This window comes from Alexandromys fortis, unplaced genomic scaffold (genome assembly GCF_014885135.2).
Source record: "Alexandromys fortis isolate MF-2015 unplaced genomic scaffold, M_Fortis_MF-2015_v1.1 scaffold_253, whole genome shotgun sequence".
Lineage (NCBI taxonomy): Eukaryota > Metazoa > Chordata > Mammalia > Rodentia > Cricetidae > Alexandromys > Alexandromys fortis.
The window spans coordinates 1,035,947-1,049,551 of record NW_026068124.1 but is presented as its reverse complement, the minus strand read 5'-3'; the positions used below and the strand labels follow the sequence as shown (position 1 = coordinate 1,049,551).

General features: G+C 44.1%; 1 protein-coding gene across 1 annotated transcript in view; it reads right to left on the bottom strand.

Annotated features, from left to right (window-relative positions):
• Positions 1 to 2,673: 2,673 nt before the first annotated feature.
• Siae (sialic acid acetylesterase) overlaps positions 2,674 to 13,605 on the bottom strand; it is a 34,073-nt gene continuing 23,141 nt past the window's right edge. Inside the window, exons 8-10 of the mRNA XM_050125669.1 lie at positions 6,957 to 7,114; positions 4,767 to 4,962; positions 2,674 to 3,408 (exon numbers count right to left, since the gene is read on the bottom strand). Of these exons, the coding sequence (XP_049981626.1) occupies positions 3,190 to 3,408; positions 4,767 to 4,962; positions 6,957 to 7,114 (573 nt within the window). The 3' untranslated portion in view covers positions 2,674 to 3,189. The remainder of the gene's footprint in view (positions 3,409 to 4,766; positions 4,963 to 6,956; positions 7,115 to 13,605) is intronic.

The following is a 13,605-nucleotide window of genomic DNA, read 5'->3' as shown; positions in this document are numbered from 1 at the left end:
TTTTTTTTTCTTATTCTCAATAAAATAAAAAAAAAGTATCAGCCCATTGTAATTACAACCTGAATAAAGACAAACTAAAGCTTCATTTTAAGTCAAACATGGTGGTACACACTGTTAATCTTAACATGGAAAAGTAGGCAGATTTGTGAGTTCAAAACAAGCCAAGACTAAAAGTAAGATCCTACCTCAACATTTTTTACAATTTGGTGGATTAGCATAAATTCACAACTTTTGAACTACAAACCTTAATCCTCTAGCTGCATGCATTTAAGGAATTACTGGGTGCAGTGGCTCATGCCTTTAATCCTAGCACTTCAGAGGTAGAGGTGGGCAGATCTCTTGAGTTCAAGGCCAGCCTGGTTTACATAGTTCCAGGACAGCCAGAGCTGTATAGTGAGACCCTGTCCTTCCCGCCCCCCCCAAAAAAAAAACTTTAACTTTGAGTCAATACCTAAATCTTTTCAAGGTCACATCCCACTAAAACATATGAGACATGGAAAGGTTGGCTTCAACTATAGTGTGTATACATATTTACATATATATATCATATGAAATATAATACAAGCCAGGCGAAAGTCAGCACAGCAGTGTTTCTCCTTGAGTGATGATTCAGGACTGGTTTTTACACTCTCCTTTAACCCAAATGATTGAAAATGATTAATTTTCAAACAGTTGTACATTATTTCCATTTGGGGAAATAAACAATCTGCACACAATGTTTGAAACTTCAAATACTAAAATTTTATTCATAATCACTTCATTGCCACATGATTTACCTGAAACAAAGTTTGCACTGTATGTACCAATTATTGGGTGTTAAAGGACACTGGGCTCGGGGTTCCTGGCAGCCTCCACATTAGAACAACATAAGCATGTGTACCAGTGATGAACCAGCCCAACTTCATTTTAAGTATGGAAGCCATTTTGTTACAAGGTAAGAATAAGTTTATAAGAATAAGTTTGTTTGCTGCAGAATTCAAGCTTGACCGTGCTTTAACCTGTTTCTGGAATTTGACATGCTCCCTACTCTATGGAGTTTGACTCACACCTTGAATGTACCCTGATAAGATGTTCTACCAAATAATTTTTGAAATGTTCAGCTAAATTCCTATGTAACCAACATTCCTCTGGAAATCCCCCAATCCTGGAAAACCATGTAGTCTTGCAGTTTTTGAACTTTATAAACCCTTCCCTGTGTTTGATGCTATTTTCTTTAAACCCCCACTTTAGGGAGATAGCTCTGCCTCACAGAAAATAAAGCTTGAATAATTTGACCAAAGAATTCGGGTAACGGTCCTTACTCTTGTTTGGTGGGATTAACACCAGGGTTTGGCAGAGGGCCGGGCAGGTAGATTTGACTTTTTCTTGAGAACTGATGGTTACTGGGCTTATGTTCTCATATGGCCAGATGCAGAGAGGTCAGCGTGTGAGCATTAGGAATTAAATGCAGGCTAGAAATCCATACAAGTCAAGGGCCCTTGCAGAATATATAGTTTGGTTTTTTGTTTTGTTTTGTTTTTAACCAAATAAACTCCTGACACTTCTTGCTGCTTCTAGTAACACCAGAGCCCCACAGAATAATAAGAAATGCTCACTGCTTCAGTTCCCACTTCTCACACCAAACAAAAGAGCTACGTGCAGGTGACACTCCTTTCGATGCTTCAAGGACACTAAATCTCTTGCTAACAATCTGACTGAATATATAGATATATCACTAGTTATAATACTTTTATTTCCAATTTCTTTGGGGGGGATTCAAGAGAGTGTTTCTCTAGATAATTCTGGCTGTTCTGGAAATTACTCTGTAACCAACTGGCCTTGAACTCAAGAGATCCACCTATCTCTGCCTCCCAAGTGCTGGGATTAAAGGTGTGCACAGCACGCTTGATTTATTACCAATGTCTACTAGATGCAATTGTCAGAGCTGCCAGCTGTCTCTAATCAGCTGGCAGACTGCACCATCACCTTTGCCTTGCCTGCGCTCATTCTTATCATGGGGCTTTTCTTTCACCTAAACTCTTTCTTCAATGGGGATTTGATGTGGGAGTGTCATATATCAGTCTGTTGATTTCATTGGTTAAGTTATAATAAACCAACTGCTTGGCCTCAGCTTAGAACATAGATGGGAGGAGTAAACAGAATAGAATTCTGGGCAGAAGAGGAAGTGAGATCAGACTCTGCTCTGCTCCGAGAGAGACCCAACAGCTCTGCTCTCTGGAGCAGAGACACCAGGATGGACGGAGGCTAGAATCTTCCCGGTAAGCGCACCTTGGGGTGCTTACACACATTATTAGAAATGGGCTAGTCCAGGTGCGAGAATTAGCCTGTAAGGGCTAGAGTTCATGGGCCAAGCAGTTCTTTAAATGAATACAGTTTGTGTGTTGTTATTTCGGGCATGAGCTAGCCAATCGGCTGGGGTGTTGGGGACGCAGCCCCGCCGCTCCTCTTATTTCAACAGGGATTAGCCTTAGTCAACTTCTAGCTCTCAGGGACCTGAGACTTATTTGCCCCAAGTACATCTACCTTCATGTGTCCCTATGCCTGTGATTTCTCCACCCTTTGGGCTTTCTCTCTTTATTCCTTAAGGCCTGTCCTTAGCACCTGCCACTATGCCTAAACATAGGACTGATATGTCTCAAAGATTCATTTTAGAATAAGATTTGTGCTGAATACTGACAGTTTTGGGAGTTTAATGAGGATGCAAATACATGGTCTAAGGTTACCTGAAAGATTAGTCATGAGGTAGTAACACTTCACAAAAGACAGCTGTTCCACATATGGGAACTTCTTAGCATCCCCAGCCATTTTCAGGGGTTTGGAAAGAACACGCAAAGCACCAGTCTCTGTGGCCTTCAACATCTCTCACATGCCTGAGGGTTCTCAGTTTTGGATGAAGGGGCAGAAATGGGCATTTCACTCCCTATATCAGGGAAGTAGGTGGTGGTAAGGCCCAATGTTGCAGTTAAGAATTAGATCAGCCCAGAAGACAAAGATAAGTATTTTCAAGTTTCTGTTGGTCAATGCTCACCTCTGAATATGGGAAGAGCCATATGGTAGCTGGGAGCTATTCAGTGATACTTCTGATAATTGCCCTTAAAAGCCATAGCTGTCGTCATTTAGACTCCTAAATATCCTTGTATTTAAGAGGTGTCAAATGTTCTTTGACAGCCCTGCCCTAAGTCCAGGAACCTACTGTGTAATATGAGCAGTGAAGGGGGGAGCTGGCAAGGTACTGCTAGGGTGGTAAATGGCACACTGCTTATATTCACAGGGCCATGTGGTCCAGGCATAGCGAACAGCAACCACGGTACCAAGACAAGCATTGATACCCAAGATCAGGGTCTGGGTGGAGAACGTGTTCATAGGAGCTGGAAGCCATTTGCACTGATGGTCACTGCAACAGGAGATCTAATAAGAGAAACACAGAATGGCCAGGCAAGTTAGAGGGGTGTATCCCCCCCCTAAAAATTAAAAAAAAACAAAGACCCACTCTTTCAGACATACTAGAAAGGAGGGGAAATAAGCCACTCTGAGCCAGAGATCAGTTCGATGGGTCTGGTGATGGAGTCACGGGTTAATAGTAAGTGTTCATGTAGGCTAAAGTTATAGCTTGGTGAAAGCACCTATGCCTAGCATGTACAAGGCCCTGGGTTTGATCTCAGCACCAAAAAGAAATTTTAATGTTCAAGTGATTAAGTAATTAAAACCCATTGAAAAATATTAACTTTCTGGGAAGACAAGGAACATTCAGAGACTGGACCCCCAAGCATTGTCCAGCTGATGTCTCCCTCCAGATGTTAAAGCCAGAATGTGAGTGAGCTAGCAACCCAGCTGTGGCTCTCTGGCACTCCCAGAGGAGGATGCAGTAAGACGGGACACAGAGCCACCATGGCTGCTGAACCTTGGGCATTAGAAAGCAATCCAGAGAAGACAAATTATCCGGAACCTAAAGGTTAAATTCTGCCCTAATGCCAACCACAGTTGGTTCCAGGGCCAGATGAAAGGCAAACCACCAGCTAACAATGGGAGAGTGCAGAGCTTTCTTGACAATCTCTAAATTCACCTCAAGCCCGCGTGGAAATTAGCAGAGGACGGACACTGACCAGGCCTCTGAGGCACGTGGACCCCCGGAAGCTCCAGCTCTAACCTCCTGCCAAAGGTCACCTGTCACGATTATCATCTCCTACCCCGCCCTCTTTTCACACCTCAGCTCCGAGCCTGGTGTCCTCAGGTTTCCCAAAGACGAGGCATCTAGGAAAGCCTCTTCCCTCAACTACAAGAGATTCTAATTCACCTCTTCAATCAGTGGTCAGACTGACTATGTTAGTTCATACCAAGCTGGGAATCATGCAGCTTAAGTTTTTCAAAACAGATGCTAAACTCTGAGAAATTCAGATTTTAGCACAGTGCAACAAAAAAGACAGCTAAGGTTTAGGGGATTCTTTTAGAGCAATGATCATTTAACAGATAAAGTCTGAATAAGGCCCTTCTCTGAGCAAAGGTGGCTGCCTGAGAAAGGAAATAGGAAAGTGATATGGTTTATTAGGGGCTGATTTTCCCTCCCTTGGTTGCTGTATCAAACTTGTGTCCAAACTAATGGATCAATAGTTGTGCGTTTGTCCCTCTGAGATGAGCTCACCACCACCCCAGCCACCCAGCAGCTGTTCCGACATCACACTGCAGTGATGGATAAGGGCCCCGGTGGGGGAAAGACTCCCCACTACCACAGACATAAACCCATCCTCATTCTCCCCTGCTATTCTCACCTCGAATGTCTTGTTATCTTGCCTATGCACCTTGATTTCCTGGTCATATGTGAGGTTGAGCAGCCCGTTGTGAGCCAAGAGTTCTATCTTCTTAGGTAGTGGCCCTTGAAAGGTCAAATTTTTCTCACCATAAGCCACAGCTCGAGCCCCCAAGTGCAGTCGGTAGGCCACAGTCTGTTTATCTCGAGGGTGGATGCTGCAGTGTAAGAACACATGGAGGATGATGGGACTGAGCGCACCAATAACTACATGTTATAAGGCAGAGTATTCAAAGCACTTAAGTAGGGATAAAGTAACAATTCTTCAAAGGTGCATTTATTTTTATTTTATGTGTACGTATGTTTTGCCTGCATGTATGTCTGCATCACGTACACACCTGGTGCCCGTGGGGGCCAGAAGAGAGTGTCACATCCTCTAGACCTGGAGTAATAGAGAGTTGTGAGCCACCATATGGGTTCTGGAAACCAAACTGGGGACCTCTGGAAGAGTGGCAAGTGTCCCTAACCACTGAGGCATGTCTCTGGTCTCTAAAATATTTTTTTAAAGAAGAGGGAAGAAAGGAAGGAAAGGATTTCCAGGTATGGTAGCACATGCCTGTACGAGCAGCAGCACTTAGGAGGCAGAGGCAGAAAGATCACACGTTCAGGGCCAGTCTGGTCAACTCAGTGAGAGTCTGTCTCAAAATGCTAAAGAAAAAAAAAATGGAAAAGAAGAGGGAAAGAAGGGGCAAAGAAAGAGGAGGAAAAAGAAAAGAGGAAAGACTAAAATTAGCTGAAATCAATAATCAGTGGCTAGTGATCTTCAGATCAGTGAGCGATAATGAGAGATGGTTGGGTTTAGAACCTTCAGCAACTGAGGGCGAGGAGGAAGAAAAGGAGAGAGAAGGGTGAAGTGTAAGGGAATGGACTGGACTGTTGGTTGCAGCTTAGGTACACTATGTATCCACCGTCTATGCTGGGATGAGCTGCAATAACCCAAGCCTAGGACAGCTAACATCAACTGCCTACCACTAAAAGCCATCCCTCCTCTGACCAGATGTTCATCATTCAGGTCTGTCTGCCTTTTATTTATTCCTTCAATAAATATGATCAAGTTCCTTCTGTAACCTAAAGGTCATATATCAGGCTCCATTTCATATTTGGAATACTATATCCTACAGCTAGTATGCAATATTCATTGGTGCTGACAACAAAAATTTCAGCCTTCCCTGAGTCCATACCACAATTCCACAGCCTATTCTCACCGAAGGTGATTATATCCATGATTTAGTTTAGTGATTCAGTTGTGTAGTACGTTTTAAGTTGTCTGGACACCAGCCAGAGTCATTTGAGAAGAGGGAACCCCAGTTGAGAAAATGCCCCTGCCAGACTGGCCTGTGGGGAAGAGGGGGTGCACTTTCTTGGTTTATAATTGATGTGGGAGGCCCAGCCCATTGTGGGTGATGCCATCCTGGCCTGGTGGTCCTGGGTTCTAGAAGAAAGCAGGCAGAGCAAGCCAATAAGCAGCACATTCCAACATGGCCTCTGATCAGCTCTGGCCTTCAGGTTCCTGCCCTGCTTCAGTTTCTACCCTAACTCCCTCTGATGTTGTACTGTAATGTGGAACTGTATGCTGAAATAAATCCTTCCCTTTTTAAGTAGTTTGATCCTTGTGTTTGTAACAGCAATAGGAACCTTCACTAATACACGTGGCTTCCAGATGATGGCACTTACTTCCCAATATAAGACTTAAAAATAATGACGGGAGGAAGATAAGCTTGGAGAGTCATCTCTTTAGGGATGATACTAGGGCTTGAACCAAGAGCTTAGGACACATTAGATAAGCACTCTACTCCTAAGCTATGGCCCAGATCTTTGGAGACTTTTGCTGTGGATCTGTGAACGACTGTAATGAGCAAAGTCTCTATTGACCTGCTTGACTGAGTGTGAGTATGACATAAGCTCCTGTGGCATCAAAGCCCTGAGGTAGGTGCCAAGGGGGTCTTGGTTGGTTTATTGGTCAGAGTTTCTGTACTGGGGGAGGTGTGATTTGGTTTGGATTCTGCAGCACATCCCAGCATAGATGATTGATACGTAGTACATCTAAGCTCCAACCCAGAGTCCAATCCATCCCACTACAAGTGAACATCACATTGAAAGACAACAGGCAAGAATATTTACTGGTAAAGCAAAGTTGAAGAGGGAAGCATACCTGCCAAAAGGTGAGTCCCGATCACAGAGATCCATAGCAACAGCCATGAAAGTATTGGGCATCTTCAGGTTGGGGACAAAGCCAAAGTCTGCTGTTTGATGCCAGCGAATCTCAGGAAATCCATAATCTGATGTGTTCATCAAGGTGTATGAAGACAGCTAGAAAAGAAAGATGCTGTCATTTTTACTGTATTTGACTCCTGGATGCTTCTCACTGATACTTTGCTTCTGCTCCACTGTTTTGTCCAAACATTTATTCAAGTATTTTCTGAGCATCTTATATTGTTGAGGGTGTTTCCGGGGATGGACAGCATAGTCTCCAACCGCCATGTGACTTTTTACAATGTATTATAAGTCTCATTCTTTTTTCTACTCAATTTAGGCTCACCCTGTGGTTTGCTGATCAATAAAATGAGCCAGAATTTGTATGCAGCTTCTGAATCTATGTCCAGAGGCCTTTGCTTGTAGCTTCGTGTTCTTAAAATCATGCATTAGCCATGAAAGAACAAAAAATATCCAGCTACTCTGCTGGAGAAACTGTAAATAGAGAAGGTTTGGGACGTAATATGGAGACAGCTAAAAACAGCAGCTGAAGGGCCAGTCATGTGAATTCTAGATGCTGCAGTCAGATTATGGCCACACTAGCAAGTCTCACTAACAATATCTAGGACAGAGATGAACAAACGTTACCTAGCTCAGTCTCACCAGCCGTGCAATATGAGTAGATAACAGTAATGCTTTTAGCTACGTATCCGGGGTAATTTGTTACACTGCCACAGGGAGCTGATAGATGAGCATGCAGCACAGGGCTGGCACCACAGAGAAGCAAAGGAGACTCCACCCTGTACATGGCGAGTCTTCACTCCTCCTCACATCCACACCTCTTGAATGTGACTTTGCAGTTATTATTATAAATGCAGTATATTCCTATTATAAGAAGCAGTATATTCCTCCACCCATTGACTCTGAGGTCAGTCATGAAGTTTGCTTTGACCTTGGAAGCTGAGATTAATGTGTGCCAGCCTAGGTGTCTTGCCTAGTCTGTACTTCTGGCATCGCTGAGAGAGGGATGTGGGGTGGCTAGCCTACTGCTCTCTAGAGAAGAATGAGAGCTGTGGAATGGAGCTGTGCATCTAAGAAGTCCAGCACTGCTTCAACTGGAGCTGAGCCCTTGCTAAGCCGCACAGCTCTGAAGAGCCCAGAGGGGCTTAGTTAGCCAAGATCACTGAAGCCCCAGGTTCCTTGGGTATGAGATCTATAACATAAAGACTGTTCTGAGCCATGGGGTTTGGAAGCGGTTTGTGACAAAGTTGTAGCTACCTAGTACAAGTACTTTTCAGCCTTGTTGGAGGGATAGACCAGAGCGTGACAAACTAAAAGTAATATGCAGCCACATACAATAGTATAGATTGAAAGCTAACTGGTGCTACAGCAATTTGAGCATACATTTCAAACAGATAAGGATTATTCTTGTGCAAGGACTCAATATATTTAGGAGTTTAAAAAAAAAAGCAGAAAGCCAAAAAAGTTGTCTGAGGAGCCCTGCTTAGATGAAGAAGAATTGTTGTTCCGAGCGGGGTGCAGACCACCTGCATGGATTTGTGATTGAAACACAAGGTTGGAAAGACAGTTGGCCAAGGTGGGAACATGGTTCCTATTTGATTCTGTAAACAATGACAGCCACTCCGGACGGGGTAGCTACACAGCACCATAGCTCAAATCCTCTAAACTGAAAACTGGAAAATGGTCAGCCTTAAAAGAATTTCAGTTCACTGAGTACCATCGAAACTGTCGACAGAGTAAAGGAAGTTGTAAAGCTAGCATGGCGACTGGACTGGGAAACTGGCAGGCCGTGAGTTATGACCACCTCCGAAGATGAATGTCCACAAAAGTGCACACATTCAAGAACTGGTCCCAGTGAGTGCTGCTGGTTAGGTGGGAGAATCTCTAAGAGATGGGGCCTAGTAAAAGGAAGACAGGTCACTGCGAAGTTGATTTCAGAGTGGATCTTAAAATACCAGTCTCTTTCCTCAACCCCTTCCTCCAGGTACCATAACATGAACAGGCTTCTCTGACACACTTGATCCCACATGGTGACAACAAGGCCAACTGGATACAAACTGGAATCTCTGACCAAAATAAGCCTTTCTTCCTTTTATGTTGACTTCTCTCAGGTACTCATTATGCTGGCACAAAGCTTAATATTTCTAGACAGACAGACAGACAGACAGACAGACACACAGAAATCAGACCTATCTAGAAGGGTAACAGTGGGAATGGGATGCTCAGAAATGAAACAAACCAACAGGACCAGGTAGCCAACCAGACACAGAGCCCAAGAGAAAACACTAAGTGTGTAGCTTAGAATCAGTAACATTTGGATCATCTGCTTGGGCTCTAGAGCAATTCACCAAAGACAACTAGTACCTGTAGAAAACACCGTTCCAGAAAGAACCTGTGAAGAATAACCCTGGTGTAGTGTCAGGCAGTCCGCTCATTCATTCTCTCAGTGAGTGCTTACTTGACTCAGGCAACAACCTCACCAAGAAGATGGAGTAGGGAACAAAACTCAGAGTGGCAATATTTTTACAAGATACATTCCAGGGGACAGACATGACAAACAAACAAAATAGGGTAACTCACTTTGTCACCAAGAAAATAATAATATATAATATGAATTCATATATAATATGAAAAGAGAGAGTTCTGGGGCTGAACAAAGACAACAGCATAAGAAAGCAAGCTATGTGGGTATCAAAGCATGTTAGGGAGAATTCTAAGATGACACACACTAACCCACATCCTTATATGAAACTATACCTTTGTGTGGGGGTAGCTTGCTCCTAACCAACATACTATGGTAATGGGATGCTATCCCTAGGATTACATCCCATCACATGGCAAAGAACGCATTTGTAGATGTAATGTTGACTTCAAGATCAAAAGGGAAGGAATCTTGGTGAGCCTGACCAGTCAGGGGTGCCCTTTCAGAGAAGGTCTGGAGTCACGGACTGGCCCCTGCTGCCTTTCAGGAATCTGACTGCCACAGTCCTAGAGAAGCTTCAAGGAAATTAATTTTGCCAACAATTGTGGGAGCTTAGACGAGAACCCCGAGTCTCAGAGGAGACTCCCTCCAGCTCTGCCTGACACCAGCATCCAGCTAGGCCACCTGTGCCAGGCGCACAGCATACGAGAACTGCGAGATAATAAATAAATATATGTTGGATGGTTTTAAGCTGCTAAATATAGTATTATGCAGCAAGAGAAAATAGAGTAGAGAAAATACTTTGCAGGCAGGAGAAAAAGAAAGTGTCAGGAATTAAAGTCAAAGTACGCCTAGTGTACTTAAGGAAAAAAATCAGGCAACCAGTATGGCTCAGATGGAACAGGCAGAGAGCATAGGAAGTGAGGTCAAGGGTGGTGGGAGCAGAGCATACATGGCCTTCTGGTATTAGTTGCAAGTCAAGGTGGGGGGGGGGGACACTGAAACCCTGACTGATACATTGAGAATAGCCTGAAGAGGAAGAGTCAGCGTAGAAACAAGAAGAAAGGCTTTTGATAAGAGATGGTAAGTCAAGGGAGAGTCCTTAGCTAGTGAAGGAGCAGTCGGGGTAAGAGAGAAGCACTCTAGACCCTACACAGTGAGCAGTAAATAAGATTAACTAATTCATGCTAATATGCCCCCGGCCCTGCAAAGAACAGGGGCTCCTGAGAGATGGTTTACTAATCAAAGTGCTGAGAACAAATGACTGGTGAATGCCCAGCCATGAATCCAATGCCCATGCCAATCCCTCCCAAGTTCAAGGTGCTTTGAGGGAGAAGGGGAGAAAAGAATTTAAGAGTCAAGGAAGGGTAGAACTTTAAAGATATGGGCCTCTAACTTCTAGATATACCATGGCTAGTATACTCGAACTCACAACAGCTGTGATTAGCTGCACAAGATCTATACAAGACTGAGCTTGTCAACACTGTCATGAGAAGGGGAGGGGCAGGTGGAGCTCCCACACCTAACCCCTCTCTGAGGATTTGTATACAGCTAAAGGTTGAGGAGAGAGGTAGAGACATTCCTCCAGTGATGGAGCTACTGGTAAGGTGCCCGTGCTCCTGCAAATAAACCTTCACCCATGATCCTACACTGGAACACACACACACACACACACACACACACACACACACACCACATGAAAGTAGAATGGGAGCTGCTTGGAAAGAGGAAAGGGAGGGGGACAAGAGAAAGCAATGGGGTGAATATAACGAAATTGCTTGTGAACACGAAGAAAACCTCCTAATGAAATCTACCATTACATATTACTACCACACAGTAATAGAAGATCACATAAAAAGGAAGAGGGTGCCTTAGTGTGTTCCTGCTGGGTTTTTCCTTCTGAGTTTATTTTCTGATGATTTAGACAGCATCTCATTCTCAGCCCTGGTTCCAGCCAATGAAAGGCATCAGTCTACTCTCTCTTTTCACAACCATGATCTAACAAGAAGTCAAGACACAGTCTGGACAGCACCCAAATTGTCATCTGACTCTATTTCGAAATGCCTGACCCCACTAGAGAAGCTCCATTCTACAGAGCGTTCTACCCAGCCTTACTCATCACGCTGCCCAGAAAAAAAACCTGGCACCCTCTACACACATGCCCAGATGACACTTTAAGGATATTTCCTGATTCTTGAGCGATATGTGCAACATCAGGAAAACAAAGAAAGGTTAAAGCAGTGACGAGAGCCCTGACTGTGGCACAGAAGCAAAGGAACATTCCAGTTTTCTTGTTAGGATCCTGTTCTGCAAACCTGGTTTAACATAGGAAACTACAAACCTTGCTTCACAGCAGAATCTCATCAAAAAGAAAAGAATAAGGCTGGGGAGACAGTCCAGCCAATCAAGGGCCTGCATGGAAAGTTTGATCACCAGAAAACACAAGCCCGGCACTGCGGAAGCACACACAGGGTCCAGGCTGAGAGAGACTTCATCTCAACAAACGATGAACAGCACATAAGGAACCATACCAAAAGTTATCCTCGCGCCTCCCACATGCCTGTACATGCACATGTCCCCATACAAATGTGAACACACACACACACACACACACACACACACACACACACACCAACTAGTCCTCCATCTTCTATCAAGGCAAGGACTGTAAATGGAACCATATTCACCAGGCAGAGTCATAATGGAAACAAAGCATCAAAGCCACTGGAAGCAGCCTTAAGCTCAACAGGCAGACCGGCTACATCAGCCCCTCCAGCCAAAGGCCTTTCCTCAAAATGGCAGTCTGCTGGGAATTCCTTCAGTTGTCCTTTCACGGGCGGCACTACCGCACGCCGGCCACTTGGGGGCACCAGCATACTCCACACCCAAATGAAACGCTTGTGTTTTTCCTAATCTGAAGTACAATCAAGTGTGGTTCAGTCTCCCGTGGTGCTTCTTACAAATACAGAGGCTAACGAAGACATATAACCGTAAAACAAAAACCCCACAAAACTAGCCACATTCAGAAGATGTTACACATAACCGGGAAGTTTTCAATCTCTTCCTCCAAGGCCCCTTTTAAAACCCAGCCTCTGGATCTTCTTTCTCTCGTGCTTCCAGCCACCCTTCTACCGTTAACTAGAATACCCCACCAGCTCTGCAAAAATAATAAATGCTAACATGCAGCATGTTTTCATACAGATTAAGTTACGCACTACTTAAAATAAGAAAGACGCTTGACAAGTTGCTCAACATCACACAGGGCAAGGAGTGTCACTGCGGGAAGTGGGGGGTGGCTGGAGCCCCAGATGCTAACTCCAGCCCAGCACTGGGCTGGGCTGTCACATTCAGGACTTCCCTTTGAATTCACATCCTTACATAAATACATAAGATAATATTATAAGTAATCGGCATGTTTTTTGTTAGTGATAAAGTTAAGGTTAAAGGGTAATTTTATAGACTAAAATTTAAGAAGACCAGATGCCATGTTTATAAGTATCCAGTGCATATTTTTCATCTGAATTAGAGAGTCACCTTCAAACAACCAAGTACACGAGCTGAGAAACAGTAACAGAGAACTGAAAATCATCATTCAGCCATGTTAGGTGAAAAAAAGTAAAAAAAAAAAAAAAACTTTTCTCAAATACAGGGTTTGGTGGCTGGGAAAATGGCTCTGTGAGGAAAATCTTCACGCCACGCAAGCAAGGGCTCTAAGTTCAGATCCACAGAACTCACATAAAGCCAGGCTCAGCTGCGGAGATGGATCTGTGGGTAAAGCCCTTGCTGCACAAGCATATGGATCTGAGTTCAAATCCACAGAATCCATATAAAGTCAGGTTCAGTAGCGCACATCTCTGAGTCCAGTATTTCCAGAACAAGAGGGGAAGCAGAGACAAGAACATCCCCCACAAGCTTGTGGACCAGTTCGCCTGGCATATGAGCTAACAGGACCCTGTCTTAAACAAGGCGAGGACTGGCTCTTGCTGATACACAGAAGCACACACCACATAAACACATATACACAAAAGGCTTCTCCAGGAAGGGTATGGTAAGGAAGATAAAGGCACAAGAGAGGGAAGGTGATGAGAACAAAGAGTTTATGGCTCACAAGGTAATAACTGAACCACGACAGTGGCCACTGACGGCTGGACGTTTTCATAATACC